The sequence below is a fragment of the Syngnathus floridae genome, chromosome 3, assembly GCF_059516105.1.
Source record: "Syngnathus floridae isolate MCC-2025c chromosome 3, RoL_Sflo_1.0, whole genome shotgun sequence".
NCBI classification, from domain to species: domain Eukaryota; kingdom Metazoa; phylum Chordata; class Actinopteri; order Syngnathiformes; family Syngnathidae; genus Syngnathus; species Syngnathus floridae.
The window spans coordinates 12,844,973-12,863,191 of NC_142415.1; the positions used below are offsets into that span (position 1 = coordinate 12,844,973).

At 41.3% G+C, this 18,219-nt stretch overlaps 1 protein-coding gene across 1 annotated transcript; it reads right to left on the minus strand.

Annotated features, from left to right (window-relative positions):
* Positions 1-410: 410 nt before the first annotated feature.
* mindy2 (MINDY lysine 48 deubiquitinase 2) lies at positions 411-15,445 on the minus strand. Its single transcript, XM_088370337.1, has 9 exons — positions 14,503-15,445; positions 13,850-13,907; positions 13,698-13,762; positions 9,814-9,972; positions 9,546-9,648; positions 8,186-8,328; positions 7,400-7,573; positions 5,798-5,977; positions 411-5,012 (listed from the first exon to the last, which is right to left on the minus strand). Exons 1-9 carry the CDS (start codon positions 15,343-15,345, stop codon positions 4,815-4,817), a joined length of 1,923 nt encoding a protein of 640 aa, XP_088226463.1. The 5' UTR covers positions 15,346-15,445; the 3' UTR covers positions 411-4,814.
* Positions 15,446-18,219: the final 2,774 nt, after the last annotated feature.

Sequence of the window (18,219 nt, forward strand, 5' to 3'; positions counted from 1 at the left end):
GTTACTACTAGTATACTAGTGAGGCAAAACAATTACTTGACATCTACACTGCGAGTGATGTACTGCATTCGAACAGAGACATTTTTTTTTTCAATGTCGTGCAGTTTTTGCCTCAGTAGTCCCATGTTGCCATCCTACCAATGAAGGTGGTGCCTTCTAGTATGTGGAGCTTATATTCACTGCTACTGACAGATATAGATGTGAAAATGCATTTTAACTGGAATGGATGATGTTGAATGAGTTCAAAATGGATAACCTACCCTTGATAGCCATCTCAGTCCATGTACCAATATTCTTTGTCATAAGACAAATTAATATTGTGAGCATTTTTAGAAAAACATTTTCAACAACCTTTTGGCGTTTATGCCAACTTTTTGTTCATTTTCCATTTCAAATGATGACAGCAGAAGTTGAAGTGATGATTGCGCTTTTATTGGCAATTCTAATCAGGTTGAATGTCCCTCGTCTATAAGGCATTTAGTTAAATATATATTTACCACCATATACATAATGTGACTGCAATGTGAAAGGCTACATACATTATTTGGTCATTTATGTAAATAGATAAAATTAGCAGAATTGAGTTTGTTGTTGATACAAGTGTTTGCTGCAAAAACATCATTCAGGGTCCAACAGGAAATGAAAAGAATGGAAATGAGAACTAAATCATTTCTGTCAACACAAAGCTGCGGTTCCCCTGGAAGTGCGTTCAAACTAACCTGAATGTAGCAATTTGCAATAGTCGCCAACAGCCACAACATGAAAACAGCCCTTTTTGTATGTTAATAAATTAAGAGTTCAGCTGGCTTAATATTGCTACCAAGTTTTGATAACTTTTGGCCAGTAGTCTTTTTTTTTTTATATATATATTCTAAAAGGTACCCAAAATGACAACAGTGCCTTTTGCACACTTATGATCCATACAAAATGAGGTATGTTGCTTTGCTGTTAGTGCATATCAAAAACCAAATGATAGCCACTACTCTTATTAGTTTCCAACGTGTCGAAATGCACATTTTACAGAATTGACCTCACTTTTTTTTTTTAACAAGGCAAACAATAAACACATTGACACACAGTCTTTCCTATCAACTAATTAGTCTTCACAATGAAAGTTTGGGGATGATGACTGGGATGTCAAAAAAAAAAAAAAAGGCTGCTCACTCATCCAAAGCAACTCCCGCCATCGTTTCATTATCAAAATGTCTCACCAAACAAACCAACAGCCCCATCAAATTGGCTATCAGGTGATTAATAACACAATTATAAGTTGGCACTCACCTATAAATTACATTATGCCACTGTATTGTTTTCAACTGAATAATATGTATTTTTGTCATTTTTTTATTACAAAGGCAAGATTACTTTTCACAATTTATATTATACTGGAAATTTTGCTGAACCCTGTTGAAAAGAGGCTTGTATTAGTTTACAATGAACCCCTGCTATTTCAGCCGCGACTAATTAACACCCTCCAAATGGTTTGTAAATGACGAACAATGTAGTGAAAATGGCGGCAAAGTACTACGTTAAGCTCCTCAATCCACCTCAACACAGTTCAATGACACCAAGATTGCAACAAATTATTACCTGAAGCTACTCAACTCACTTCAACATAGTTCCTTAGTGCTAAGTCGTCACAAGATAATGGCAAAATGTTTCTTTCACTAAATAAAGCTCCTCAACTTCAACATAGTTCATTGGCACCAAAATGGCAGTAAAGCACAACATAAAGCTTTACTACACGCTTGCATTTAGTTCCTAACCCTCAAGATGCCTCCACACAAATCTGAACTCACTTCAACGTAGTTTCTTCGTACCAAGATGGTGACAAAGCACTACTTTAAAAAAAAAACCTGACCTCACCAACATAGTTAATTGGCAGCAAAATGATGGCAAAGCCCTACGTGAAGCTCTTCAACTCACTCATTGGTTCACTTTCAACCAACACACACAAAAAACAACAGGGGTTCATTGTACTTTTTAGGTAGTCCGCATGCATGAGCAGCTTTAGTTTAGAGTGAAGTCTACAAATCAAGCGTGCTTCATCGTGTGTGCAAGAGTAGTTCAACAAGACTGCAGGCCAGAGGAAGTGCGCCCATACAAAGCTTGAAAAAGAGCTAGCATAGTATATCTTCACAAAAAGGCCTGAGTAGTTGGCATGTTGGTGGATTGTCTCACACTGCTCGGACGCCTGGATTTGTCCTAGAAAAACATCATAAGGCGCCTTGTACCAAAAAAAAAACCCCCGTCCCCACCCACCTCTGTCCTCTTGAGTCAAGGCATCCGACTGGAATGTTTTGATATAAAAAGGTCTCAGGAGCATCCTCTTGCAGATGCATGTCAGAAATATATACAGTCTTGGCGAAATGCACCTGTATGGAAAGCCGTTTCAGCATTTCTTCCATATCCACCTTAAGATCCATGATGTGCTCGTGCGCTATGGAGGACAAACGTACCTTTACCTGTAACATTTGATTTCACTGTTATATGACACTAGTAGGGCAGCGCCGACATATAGTCAACTACATGTTACTAGTGAGACAAAACTAGTTCAGTATCCTAAATGCTGAAAGGGATTTCCATACATGTATGTGATTGGCTACAGCTTTACATGACCAGGGTTCTACTACTTCACCTCGACACAACAATGGGACAATAGAGAGTTCATTCAGTCGCCAACGTCCCGTCCGGTTGCGCCACAGAAACATTTCGATAATTATTCACCAAGGTAAAAGTCTGGAACCAGTATTGTGACAAATGTTTGGCTGTTCTCCAAAGTGGGCGAATACTTTACTCGACAATACACAACATTCAAAGTGAGCAGACCGCAATGACACACATAATCATGTAAGGCCAAACTGTGCTAAAATAAAAAAGTACACCGTTGTGGGATCAGAACCTCTTCAGTGAGCACACAAAAGCTCTGCATTGTGTTTCCAAAACAGACAAACCGGAATATTCAAAAGGAGGATTTGGGCCACACTGAGTAGCAAAGAAACCCTTACGATTTTATCAGAATATACTCAGAATTTCACAAGAATTTGGAACAGTACGACCATAAATAATTATAATGTTACAATTAAGCCATAATATTACAAGAATAAATTTAATAATTTTAATTTAAAAAAAGTGGTAGGGATTAAAGTTGTGACAAAGAATAGGTGTAATCTTACATGTAACAGTGAGATATAAAACAAGTAGGAAGCGATCATAAGGATGGCGTCGTAATGTTTTGAGAAAAAAGTTATACGTTGGAATAAATAGTTGTAATGTTACAAGAATGAAGTCATGAAATGCATGGAAAAAGGTTGTGTGGTACAAGAAGAAATATAATTATGAGAATAAGGGAGGGGAAAAAGTAAAATTACGAGAATAAATTTTAAAAAAATAATTACTTTTTGTTTTGTGGATTATTACATCATTCTGCAATTTTTTCTCTAAAATATTCACGTTATTCTCGTGATATCACAGCTTCATTTGTATACTGTCATTTTTTAAATTTGTATCGTGACTCCATTCTTAGCCATTTTAATCATGCAATTCTTGGATTTCTATTTTTATTGCAGTATTTTTCCCCGTGTGGCCCAACAGTCCTTAGTAGAGAAGAATCCCTTACAAAGTCGTTTGAGCATTGAGTCAATATACTTGACAGCCATCTTGAGGTCCATGTACTTGTCCACTCTTAGTTCTCACAGTTAAGACAAATCAGCTGAATAGTCAAATGAGCACTTCGACGTTATATGACATTCCTGCCTGCAACTACAACATAGACAGTTGTGAATTGCTGTTGAGACAAACCTGTGCACTAGTTGATATCTGTCCTACTAAGACTACGTGAAGCACGAGATGTTATCAAGTACATTTTATGTCACTGGTAGCACACATTTGTCAACCAATGCACAGTTTTGCCTCACTCGTAACAGTTTTCCTCCTAGTGTGCAGCTGGCTACTAGTGCGTAACACATGCCTAGCGGCATTACTAGCGCAGCACATTAATTTACTAGTCATGCTTGTTTGCATACTTGTAGGCCAGAAGTGACTCTAGCAGTGGAAAAAATCAAATTCTAGTGAGACTCATTTTATTAGCGCACTGAATTGGCTTACTAGTGAGAATCAAGTGTGAACTAGTACATGGTAGGTGTGAACAATTAATCAAATTCAAATCGACATTGCAGTGTAGTAGAATGCAATATTCAAATTGCTTTCCACGCTTTTTAGTGTAAAAAGTAAACTGGCAACATTAAGAAATAAATGTTGGCATCAACAAGCTTACTTACATAAAGCAAATGAACTGTAACAAAAAACAAAAAAAACAAGACAAGTTCAAAGGTTTGCTGTAACGAGAACATGAGTGACGTTTAGTTTCCGGAAATGATGTCTTTTCCTTAAAAAAGATTGCCTTTGTGACCAATATAATGCAGTATGGCAATTGGTAACAAAGTTCCGCTGACAAAAGATCCCATGGGGGGAGAGGCGGGGGCGCGTTGTGGTCCGCTGAGGATGGAGGCTAGCAGGCACCAGTGGTTTGGGAAGCAAATCCTCTTGTGAGCGTCTCCTAGTGTGTCTCCTTCCTTCGCCAAAAACACTCACGTATGGCAAACCCATTGAGCATTTAGTCCATATCCTTCATATCCAAGGCCCATCAACTAGTGAGACTATTTGGCAGCGTTGAACAAATGCTCACATGGATTCATGGAAAGCCGTTTGACCACTGTGGGCTCCTAAATTGTCTCACTGGTTACTAGCGCAAGGACTGAATATGACGCATATGGGCAAGAAGGTCAAACGGCTTGCCATACGCTCGCTTGACGTTACAAAATGACACATTTGTCTTTCTCCTTGGCTTCCTTCTTGGCCTTGCGCTCTCCGCTAGACGACTGTTTTCCTGGGCTGGCCGTGGCTTGGCCAGCGGCAGCCGCTGCTGCGACCGTCTCAGCGCCAGCTGCGGGACCATCGACTCCCGCTGCCCCTCTGTCCGCCTCGTCTCTCTCTGCAGCCTCCTGCTGAGCCTGCAGCACACGCACAACCACAGGTATCATCCAACCATTTTCTATACGACACACACTTTGAGAAACATCGTTATTCTCAATACTTGCTGTAAATGTAAAATATTCCACTAACTGACTGACAGAAATTACCGTATTTTCCGGACTATAAGGCGCACCTAAAAACCAAAAATTTTCTCAAAAGCCGACAGTGCGCCTTATAGTCCGGTGCGCCTTATATATGGACCAAATTCCTAAATTTAAACTGGCCCGAAGCATTGTGTCATGAAATCAATCATAAGTGGCCCGCTGAAGACTATGAATCATGAATCAAAAAGACTATGGATCATTATTTTGTAATTATAAAGTAATTTGTTGCGTCTGAAGTTGAAATAAAAAAGATAAAATGGAGAATGATTTGATTTAGATTAAAAATCTGACATGATGCATTAATGGTGCGCCTTATAGTCCGGTGCGCCTTATATAAAGACAAAGTTTTAAAAGGGGCCATTCATTGAAGGAGCGCCTTATAGTCCAGTGCGGATTATAGTCCGGAAAATACGGTAGTCTTGATTCAATGAATAACAAACAATATGTCAGACAGAATAATTCCCTGCTCTTCCACTAGACGGCCCAAAGTACAATAAACCTGTGTTACAGAATAAGAACTTTGTGCTCAAGTAAACAGGCCCAGATTTTACACTCTTCACTGGGGTGCAGTGAAGCCCTTAAGCACCTGCCTCTGACTCGTTTTCATCTGCCTCGAGCCACTTATCCTGCCTGCGAAAAAAAATCACGCATACACACACCTGCGCCTGCGCCGCCGCTGCCTGCTCTTGCTCCTGTTCCTGATAGTACTGCGATGCTCGGCGGTCCTCCTCCTCCTGCAGCTTCTTGGCCAGCTCCAGGTCGCTGATTGCAGGCAACTGCTCCCATTGCAGATCCTGACTCTGCTGCTCCTGCTGTAGTGATAGCGCCATCAGGTAGTCCTGACGCGCACAAGCATGAGGTTAAATCACAACACGCAATATGTAAATTTGCTTTTAATCTTTTTGAACTGTTTATTGCCAAACATGTATTGCGGTATACTACAATTTTTATTTATTGTTTATGTTGTATACAGATGACAAATATTAGAGGAGAGATATTTTTTATCATCCGCAAAGAATGATGAAGCGGCTAATGGGGTAATTTTGACCGATGATGTGTACGTATCTTTCCATAGGTCTTTATTTTTCTGCCCCAAGTTGCCAGGAGAAGCAGCACAATATTGATTGAAATGGAAACCAAATTAAACTGCCTTAGAATAACTTTTTTTAAGAGCTTCTGAAACAGAATAATGACATTTTTATTCCTTTCAATGAGGAAAGTTAATTTAAGAAGCAAGTGTATTGAATTACTCGGGCGATGGAAAAAATTAAACCATTATAGAGTAAGAGTAAAGTTGCATATACACAATTTTGTTGTAAGTGCATTTAAACTGAGTTTTGTTTTGTTGGTTATTAAATCATTTAGTTCAAATAGTGTTACTTAAAGAGCCAAGGTTTTGTTTGTAAAGAATTTCAGAACCACTGACCTAGATTAACGATTCAATTAGGCAGCTCTCAGTATGATGCAGTGCCCTTCCCCGCACACTACACTCAAAACAATACACATTACACAATACTGATATAGCTCCCGTTTGGATCTCATTAGGTTGTCCAGCTGCACTTGACGTTTAACGTACGACATATTCTCTTCCCTCTTGGTTACAATCTTGGTGTAAACAACCTAATTGTACCGTGGGTCTCATTAGTGCTTGCTCTAATCTAAAGGTGTTGATTATACCTTCAGAAATTGATTTTCCCCCCTCAAACCAGGCCTGTCTGAGTAAACAAGTCATCTATAAAGTCTGCGCGAGCTATTGTCTGAGTCGAGAATTTGTCAGCAAGTTCTGTTTGAAACAGATGGCTTTGAAAACAGCAAAACTGCAGAGGAGACAAAAGCCTGATGAATAATTAAGGGGCCACTGAGAAGCTTTGGTATATTGGTTGGGGATTTTAGGGCTTGCAGTAGGACTATGGAAGGGGGGCGTCAAATTATAACTCATCTATTATTGAGAATTTTCGACAAGCGTGCAGTTGAATTTGGGAAGTGGCAACTACATTTCCATTTGTTATTTTAGCCCCACATTGTCAAGGCTTGGAGCAGGACTGTATCCTATGTCTGCCAGAGGGACTGCAGATGTCTTAACCACTAAACAATTATGCCGAACAGAACATAGTCATGTAGCTTCCTAATCATATTCTACGAGATTGATCTGTGTTATGTTTTGTTTTTTTTACAGTTTTTGATGGCGTAACAAGAACATCCTGGTTGCAGGAGAAGTAAAATTCCGGTTCTGCTGGCCTTGCCTGCATCAGTGCTCAGACCTGGTCTATCTGATCCTGCTGTCCTCGGTACACCGTCTCCGGGTCTGACGGAGGCCTTAACCGGAATTCGGAATCGCAGAAATTGCCGTCTCCATCCACGTTGTGAAGACTCTCCCACACGACCTTCTCCTCTGTCAGGAAACCTTGATCGGTCACCAGTAGGTATAGTTGACCCTGGAGATAAAACATGCACAGGAAACAAATGCACCGGTTTGTTGAGTGACTCAGCTTGGGAGTTTTTCAACGTACGAACTAGGTATGTTTTTTTTGGAGTTTCATTGGTCCAGTGTGACCGCACAATATCTGATGGCACCAGTCTACAAATGAAGTGAAACAGCCGCCTGAAAATGCCTGGCCAGTTCATTGAGCTGAGGCACAAGTTACACATGTTTTCTTTTTTTTTTTAAGATAACACACAAAAGCTTTGCCTGCATTGGCAGTGCCAATGTGTGGTAGTGAAGAGTTCAAAATATAGAGGAAAAAAAGTCACTTCCCCTCCTGCAGATAACAGGAAAAGTCTGCTCCAGCTGCACTGGTGATATAGCCAAGCAGCTGCATGCAGTTCAGCTTAGCAGAAGCACACCCATTCATAATTGTTACATGTAAAAATACAGCTTTTTTTAATTATCACTTTCAAAACAGTGAAAGCCAGACTGAGAGCTTCAACCAAGAGGAAAATGTGAGTAATTATTTTCATTTTTTTTCCAGATGCTACTACTTGGAGAACAAAAACATCAAGTGGATGGATGGATGGATAGATGCTAGTCTGTACTTATTGTGATTTACCTTGTATTTAATCATGGTGCTGAAGTGGTTGTTCCTGAAAAAGACGCAGAGTTCACCCTCCTCCACGGTGGATGTGAGCTCACACAGGCCATGGTATGTGAGCTGAGTGGCTGTGCTGCTCAGGAACTGCTCTGCCACAATGCCTGCCACACACAGGTGCAGAAACAAGATTGCAATTTTTAGCAAAGTAAAACATAATATCAATGCTTCAATCAAATCTACAATCCTAACACCCTCCGAACTGATTTATGAACATGGGCCATAATCTGCAAAGCATTTCCCCCCAAAAAACTGCAGCAGTGCCTAAGCTAATTCAACTTTCTGTGATGATCATATATGATTGACACTGTCAGGGAGGTATTCCTTTCAAATATATAAATACGTATATCATTTATTTTTAGCTGTGCTAAGAAGGTAAGCTTTTCATTGATCTTTCCTAATTTGTGAGCAGGATTATGCAAAAAGTACTTTTTTTTTGAAGACTGGCTCTTGGCTGACCTTAAATGGGAATACATTACATTTTAAGTATGGCTTAAATAAATGGTTCACTGTCATTCAGCCTATTTTTTTGCTTGACTTGCAAGCAAAAAAATGTATACTAGCACTATATGACAACACTGAACTCAACTGCCACCCCTAGTTGCAGTTAACCGCCAAACTAAACACAAATCAAAGCATTACATTTTTTTATGTCAAACAACCACATTACTTTGCAAGTCTGCTGGCTAACGTAATGAGAATTGTCATTGACAGGCTAACTAATAGCATCTATGTGACGGTTTTAACCTATTAAGCAAAATGAGGTAGCAAAACATGTGGGCAGATGATATACAAGGCATATATTCTTTATCCTCTGCCAAGAATGACTCATTTGAAGATTTGAGACTAACTCTTTGCAAATATGTGATTCTTTTGCACAGGTACTGTATACCTAAAGAAGATGGCATCACAATCTCACATGACAAGTGTCCCAGCGAGGAAAGCATGACTTGTCTAAGTGGGTCACCAGTGTGGCGCCACACTTGCGTCTGTCTCGCTTTGATTTGGCCAGTGGTTTGTGTCAAGTGGCTTTACAAAGGTGAGTCCATTAGAAATATGCACTGCAGAAGAATGTGCCTCCCAATGAACTGATGTTATCTGTCTCCCAGTTATGCCCCAGCGTTGTTTTGTATTTGTGAAGCAATACATGAACTATAAGTTACCCTATTACTGCCAAGTAGCAAAAACTGCTTTGCTATTAAACAGCAATGCGGCTGATTAACAGAAGCTCCTCCCCTCACTTCAACATATGGGTGGTAGGTATTGCAGTGTAGGACAAGCGGGGAAGAAGTACAAGGAGAGCCCAGAGAGATGTATTGACCTTCGCCTGCCAGCTCACTGTTGTCTGACTGTTTACAGGATATTATCTTCTCCACCAGCTGGTTGTAGCTGCAGTTGCCCACTGCCTTGACAATGTCGCACATCTGCAAATGAAGATAGACATTGTGGAGAAAGAACAGTTGCCAAGAACTGATGCAAAGCTATTAGTCATGACAAAAAAATGCAGAGTTGAAACAAGCAACCTGACTAGTATGAAATGGCACAATTATTCTAGCTCATTTCCACTATTGTGAATGAGCCAGCCGTACCTGAGGGTCCACTAGCCAGCCGTGGTAGAGAGGGATATCCAGCAGATCGAAAACAATGCATTCTGGAGTGTACTCGAAAACTCGCACGCCTGTGAACTTCACATTCACATCCAGGCCTGTCTGGAGCTTGTGCAACACTGCCATGGCGTCGCTCATGTTCTAAGAGGAAGAAAAAAAGAAAGGTGGGGGGTGTAAAATGTGTTTGTAAATGTCCTATTTTGAGTTAAACAGTGGCTCTAAATGTTAACTCGAGTATTAAAATAGTTTTCAATGAATTTGATGATCAATTAGTTTTCAATTAATCGATTAATTTTGACACCCGTAGGAAATTAAAAAACACAAAAAGGTGAATTCATGAATAGATGGAGATTACGGTAAACCCATGAAAATACTTTTTTTTTTTAACAGACATGAATAGCATCCAATATGAGCAGTGCACATTCTAGCTTGCACACTGACAGGATAACAGCCCATTGATTTTTCTATCTTTACAAGAAACCATTAGCTGCTTGGCGGTTATTGCTTTCAGCCATAGCACAGCCTCTCTTCCTCGGTCGGGTCTGTCCGGTTTGACCATGTGATGACATACATGTGACATGATAATGTCAATGATGATGGCTGTTGAGCCATTCAGCCAAGCAAATCAACAGGATGATCATTAGAGAAAATTGAAGCCGGAAGACGAAAAGAGACAAGCTTATAAGACATGATCAAATGATTTGATCACTGACTTATCTTTGTGTAATGCCTGCATGTTCCATCTGTGTTAAATAGGAAATCATACAAAATACATTTCTCTAAGTCTTGCAGCTACTTACTGTACAAACAAAATAACGCTGAACTGCTAAGATAATCAAGGGAGTAAAGAAGTTAATTTGTCTTTTAAACTTTTGATTGTAGCAGCTGTAATTGGATGGCTTTAAAGTGAAGGCACGTATTATCGGAACTGTAGTTTTTGTACTTGGCAGAAGTAAAAAGGCATGGAATGAACAACCTACTATCTTTTTGAAAAACACCCACATGTTTGAGAAGGTGAGCATTAAGCGGTGACTTTCATTGTTACTCACGCACACACCTTGTTCTGTAGGAGTATGAAGAGCAAGCGGCAGGCGCCCACACGGAACCTGATGAATCCGAGTCCGACCCATTCTTGCATTCAGCCCTAAAGCGTCTCCCTGCTGGCTGCAAGCCACGTTGCCATTTAAGTCTGGACTCAGGATAAGCCCTGCAGCTGAGGCCTACATCTCAGTTATGACTGACATCTGAGCGCTTCAACGTTTTCATTACACCGCTGGGAGGAAACAAGGTAAGCCAAATACACTGGACTGTACAAATTGGATCAGAAACAAGAGCCAAATCCAAAAGCCCTTTTCGGAGATAGTCATGCTTAGGTACCAAAATGTTTATTCAATAAAGGGCAACAAAAACAGTTAACAACCACAGTCAACGTTAGCAAAAAATAAAAACTAGCTTTTTCATCGAAAGTGGAAAAAAAAAAAAAATGTCAGGAAAACCAACTAGAACATCATAACTGTATTTGGGATTAATCAGACTAGAAGCACTTCAAATGGTAGCAGGAGTCTATTTTAACATATGATTAGTTAATTCTGAATACAGCTGTATTCCAGTTATAAACGGGTGTGCAGACTTGCGCAACCACATTATTGCAATTGACTATGTTTAGTTATCTGGACAGAATAGATACAAATCTATATTATACAAAGATATAAATCTATATTATTTCTCTGGAAGAAGGGAAAAATTGATCTAAAATAAAATCAAATTTTATGCGTACTGTATGTAGTGTTGAGGTGGAAATCCTTAATCGGACACATTTGAGAGTGTGCGGATTAGGACGCTCACGATCTTTACAGACATCGGGATTAGCGGAAGTTTTATAATGGACCACATCTGGTCCATTCAACATAGATGAGCACAAGCAGATGACATTAGCGTCGCATCACTTGCACTTATCTTGGCTTGTGATGGATCCCAGCTCCACAGGGTTATGAGCAACATGACCTGGTTTGAATTGGCCAATGTTTCACACTCAATCGGCCATTTGCTGAAGAATTAATCAAATTTAAATTGTAGAATGCATTTGATAAAATGCAAAGGATCCAATGTTGAAAAAAAAAAAAAAAACTATTTCAGTCTGGTTGCTCTCTAGGCTCTTTTTCATAAATAGATGAGGGACGTAACAAAAAAATATTTATGTATTTTTTTAGACTAATGTCTAGTAGATGCTTAGGTGCTTAAGCTGAGCAGTCCACAACATTATTGGATATTTTTTTATGAAACAAAAAGCAACAAAGCCTTTTCGTTTTGCATTATTTGCAAATGATCGTACTCCAATGCATCTTTTGTTTACGCCACACTTGTGTCATAGTGAACTACTGCAAGTCAAAGTATTTGCGCGTGAGCTATTGCAGTTTGAGTATTCTTCCATGTTGTTCACTCCTAGTCAATAAGATGGTGCACTCTTTGTACTCATTAGTAAGACAATTCCGAGCAGTAGGAGAGTGACTAGAGCACATTAAAAGAATGACTGTGTCAGAGCTGCTCTATTACTGGAAACTGGTTATTTGGTTGAACAACTGGAGGAATCCCCATGGGACACATTGCGGCCCTTCACGTCTAGTGTGCTGTAGTTTGAGCAAGAACTGGCTCAAGGAGACACCATTAAAATGAGGTTTATAATGGGACATTTGCCGTGCAATGGTGCAGCTCAGCTCCACTGAGACCAATACACATCGCAACACCGGACCCTTCACTTACACAACTCCTCTGAGTAAATATTTAACAACCGCTAAAGAGCAGCGACTGCTATTTTAATCCTCATACACTCGTGTGACAAATGACGTATGAATGTGAATGTAAAAATAGAAATGTTGTGAAGTCCCGGTCTGAACGCTTCAATCCAGCATGCAATGAAAACAAATGTCCTTTCAGAATGCAATGAGCTAATTCACAATCTGTTCATCAGTTGTTATTGTCATTTTTAATTTGGAATGTTAGACGAAACAGAAAAGCAAGCCACGAGACTAAAATGTGAATAGCAAGGGCTGTGAAAATGTATTAAAAAAAAACTTTTTAAAAAATCTGCAATATAGTGGCGGCCCATAATGAGCCACGATATATTGGAAAATGGAGAGAACAAATGATTATTCACACCCTCAGACCTGAGCTCGTCTACAGCAACGGACACCTTCATGCATTAGAGCTCCCAGGCCAGAGTCTAGGATTAGCTTGCCATAATTACTGTGCAATGCAAAACTCGAGCCCCTCCCTAAAGACGCCGCTGATTTATTTAAGAAGTTGCATTTCAGCCCCGCTTAAATTTAGAAAGCCGGTGCCACTGAAAAACTGAGCATCAGCGAGCCGCCAAAAACTTCTCCTCGCTTTTAAAACGTGGCTTCAAATCATCCACAGATGTGCTGCTGGAGCAAGGACAGGCCGCAACGTAGGCAGCCCACAGGAGATGGGAGGAAGCAGAGGAAGCAAAGTGGAGCTCTATCTCCAACCCGAGCGCCTCTCGCATGGTGAACCGCACACACAAAAACACACAAAGCAAACCTCGGTAATAGCCAGAGGCTGAACCCAGCCGTGCGTCTCTAAGCATTTACCGCCATTGCCAGCGACAGCACACACCCCTGACCTCTGTTGTTCGCAGTCTCCAAAGACGCATCTTATGTAATACAGAGTCATGTAGAAAGAACTAAGCTTTACTCTGCGTAAATGGTTGCAGTCAAGAACATCCTCATCTCTACACTGTCAAAAAAAGGCTATTGTAGAGCTTAGTTTCTTGTTGTTCTCCAAGGTACACTATTGCATTATTCATTAGTCACGCTGTGCATTGATCAAGTACCGTAGTAAAGACTTACCTGTTCATAATTTAGTCGCTGGGCCTCAGAGATCTCTTTGGGTTTAGTTTCCAGGATGTAGTCTCCTGCAGGGCCACACAAAGATTGCTCAGTATGGCCAAGTCAAGCCAAGTTTATTAATTACATTTAAATGCTCAAAGAGGAACACTCACCAAGATATTCCATCAGTTGCTCGGCTGTAATAATCTCCATCATCGGCGGCATCTTAACCTGTGACAGAGAGATGCAAAGCAACTATGTCGGGTATGGTATAAAACAGAGGTGTAAACATTTTTTAAACTGCTTGGTCTCATTAGGGTTGCTGGCAAGGTGCAAAAGCTATTATTTACAAATAACGTAACATTGTTCGTCTATCTTGTGACAGGCAGAACTCTTCCACTAGATGGCAGAACGTATTATGCAGTCGTATTTACTTTTTATCAATTTTTTGTAACATTTTAGTTTAGCACGTGCTGTAAGAACGTGACATAAAATAGACGATACTAGAATATTTCATAATGTTTGTAAACAATAGGCATCCATTTTTTGACCCTTTCACCTGAAGTCAGCTGGCCCCAACTCAACATGACCCTCAACAAGATAATGCAGTATAAAGATGGCTGGAAAGAAACCACTGCCTAAGGTAGAATTCCGTTGTATTTAACTTTTTAGTACAACATTTGTAATTTTGTGTACAATACATTTAATTGAATCATCAGCTCGTTTTCCTAAATTCATGCAGTGATGCTTAAACCCTGCCTATTAAAGTGGCTTACAATGTTAATTGTTTTTTTTTAGGAATAACACCTCTAGGTGCATATTTTACCTTCCAGGCAAGCAGAAGGACGTTCATGATGGCAAGCAGCGGGCAGGGGCCGTTCTCGTTCTGGGTGATGATCGGCGTGTTCTCCTCCCTCCACTTGATCCATTTGATGTGGTAGATCGACTGGCCGGCCGCGCGGTCCTTGGCGCACGTCGCCTTGATGCCATCCAGGCCGAATTCGCCCTGCAGGGCCAGGGCCAGCCCTCGCTCCTCCAGGCCCTCGCTGTTCAAGTCCGAACTGGGGCACGAGTTGAGCTTGGAAAATGACTCGTCCAGTGAGTCCAGGCTTCGGGACTCGCAACCCCCGAGGCTGGCGTCCGGGTCCAGGTCGCTGCCGCTCGCCAGCCCCTCAGATAAGGCGTGCGGGGCGCTCAAGTCCTCTGGGATCGTCCTACCCGGGCATAGATGGGTAGGTTTTGCAAGTTTGGTCGGTTCGCTTTCCTTCTCGTCCGCACCTGAGCACGGCCCGTCGGTTTGGTTGTTTACTAACTTTGAGGCACCACCCTCCTTATCAGGATCCAACCCCATCCCGTTACTGATCTGCTGCTCTCCAGACCGCGAGTCCCTCGACTCGGCGTTATTCCTCGCCCCCTGGTCGGCCAGGACTTCCAGGACCTCGGCTATATCACACCTGCACGCGCCGGGGTTGACGTGAAGGGTGCTAGACTCCTCAGCGGTGCTGTTATTACAGCGATCTTTATCCAGCAAAGTACTGAGGCGAGCCTCACTATTTGTGCTTTTCTGCGCCGCTCCTTTCCCACCTCCCGCTGCAAGAGCGTCGCCGGTGCCCGCCCCGATGGTGTCGCTCCCGACGGTGTCTCGATGCACGTCTGCATTTTTCTCCATTTCGATTGAGCGACTGTCGACAGATTCTAGCTAAATTGCAGCAGTAGATTCGGTCCAAAAGACGCCATGACAACTCTACCGGTGACGTCATCAGAATGAGAATTTATTTTGTAGGCCTACTAGGGGGCGCTCGAGACGCAAGTCAGGTGCTGGTGCGTTTGGATATCCTCGGATATTCGAGGAGATGCCTTCTGATTTGTGTTGATTACTACTACACTTTTATATTTTCCTATTTACAACTCTGGCACCGTTTCCATGACTCGTGTAAAAGGGATAAGTGGCCCGCAACTAATTGCTTAAATAATCAGTATTGGGGACTACTCAAGTACTGAATCATTGGATTCTGCTTTATTTGTAATTGGAGCATGAACATGAAACAAAATAAATACTCTATATGCAGCTTTAGATATTACACAATATCAGTTTCATTAAAACGAAGAAAAATATTTTACTAATTACAACACTTGTGAAACAGAACAGTCCAGGCTAATACATTACAGTGATACCCGATAGGTTTTCTGAAGTTTAATGTGGAGTAGGGTGATTTTCTTGACAAAACTCACAACGCACATGGCGTACGGTAGCTGTTCTTTTTGTTCATCTGTCCTTTTGACATACCATGAATCCTCCCTCAATGCACAATTTATGGTGAGCTGGAGTACCCAGGTGCGTTCAGGGACCACTCAGTCGGAAAACTCAATAAATGCAACAAAAAGCAATGAGAGTACATGGACGCATACAATTTATTGGCCTGATCATTAATCTCTGGCACAGATGAACCCATTCTAAGGAGCTTCACGTTTTGTGGTACATTACATGTTAACATTACAATTGTAATGGCTATATAGTACACTTAAACTTTATTCTTAATTTTGATTGTCCCGTTTACATCATTTAACAATTATCAAAGCGACTCATGTATTTTTCGATGATAAAAGGTTTTTGGTACCACTGAGAATTGAACTCAGGTCATGGGGTTGTTAGTCAGGCTGACTAACCACTACACGACGAAACCTTCGTTTGACCGATATGGAAGGGTACGTATATGGTTTTATGGTAGTGTTGGCTCGTGAGTGAACGCTTCGTTCAAAAGAACGATTTTTTTTTCAGTGAACGAGAGTGAACGAATCACTTGAGGAAGTCATTTTCTTTTTTCAGTTCGTTGACTTCAACCAGTAAGTGTCGGTAATGCGCATTGAACGGGTCTGTGGGTGACACAGCGAAGAAGAAAATGACGCAACTTCTCCTTCACGAACGAGTCGTGAATTGCATTTCCCGTTCATCAACTGAACGGGTCTGTGAGTGAACGAGTCAGAGTGGTTTGCATTTCCAGTTCACCGCGAGAACGGATCAGTGACGGAACGAGTTAATGGGTGAACTGCCTTCCCGTGCATTAACGGATATGTCAGTGAACGTGTTGCGTCTCCCTCCTGGCGTGAACTATGTAAGCCAGAATGTCGATTTACGATTTGCCAAGGAAAGAAAGAACCACTCACTGAAACACCACTTCTTTTATGCACGTTTTCTCCAAGCTAACGGCTAACTTCATTGCATGAATGTATGCGCCGTTATGCAACAACGGGGAGATTATACTTCTCTTTGCGTAATCTTGATTTTACAAAACTTATAGTAGTTGTTCACGAACGTGTATATACGCCTAAATATTGCTATCCAATATATCTACTGCAATTTCACATTAGATTGCTGGTTTGAAATATACTTTTTATATTGTTATTTTAATAAACATTAAAACCTGTTAAAACTTGTCTGGTGTCTTATTCCTTGTTTTTATTTTTTTGGGCATGAAAATAAAAATCTGCTTTATATGACAATATGTATATGTCTTTTACGTTGTGCAATATGTGTTGGTGTCCCCCAAAATAAGAGCAAGTAGTCAAATACACATTCTTGACACGTACAAAAAAATGCATAAAGTTATTAGGTACACTTGAAAATGGTGATGTACCTAATGGAGTGTCCGTGTGACGTCACAGATCAACCAGCCAATCAGGAGGTGGGGGTGAGGGCGGGTGTGGCACTTTTCACTTTCAGTTCAGCTTTGGCCATGATTTTTCCCTAATGAAGTGGCTTATTAATAGGTACACTTGAAAATGGCGGCGTACCTAAAGGAGTGTCTGTGTGACGTCACAGATCAAACAGCCAATCAGAAAGTGAGGGTGGGTGTGGCACTTTTCACTTTCAGTTAAGCTTTGGCCATGATTTCTCCCTAATGAACTGGCCTGCTATTAGGTACACCTAAAAATGGCGGCGTACCTAATGGAGTGTCCGAGTGATGTCACAGATCAACCAGCCAATCAGAAAGTGGGGGTAAGGGCGGGTGTGGCTCAAACCAGGGGTGTCGACCTCCAGTCCTCGAGGGGCCGCGTTCCAATATGTTTTCCAAGTTACCCTCGTTAAACACACCTGCGTGAAAAGATTTAGCTACTTTCACGTTCTGCAGGAGCTAAAACTTTTCACGCAGGTGCGCTTAACGAGGGAATCTTGGAGAACATGTTGGAATGCGGCCCCGAGGACCTGTGACCTTTGACCATGATATTTCCCTAATAAAGTGGCCTGTTATTCGGCACACTTGAAAATGGCGGTGTACCTAATGGAGTGTCTGTGTGATTCCCTCGTTAAGCGCACCTGCGTGAAAAGTTTTAGCTCCTGCAGAACGTGAAAGTAGCTAAAACTTTTCACGCAGGTGGGCTTAACGAGGGAATCTTGGAAAACATGTTGGAATGCGGCCCCGAGGACCTGTGACCTTTGACCATGATATTTCCCTAATAAAGTGGCCTGTTATTCGGCACACTTGAAAATGGCGGTGTACCTAATGGAGTGGCTGTGTGATTCCCTCGTTAAGCGCACCTGCGT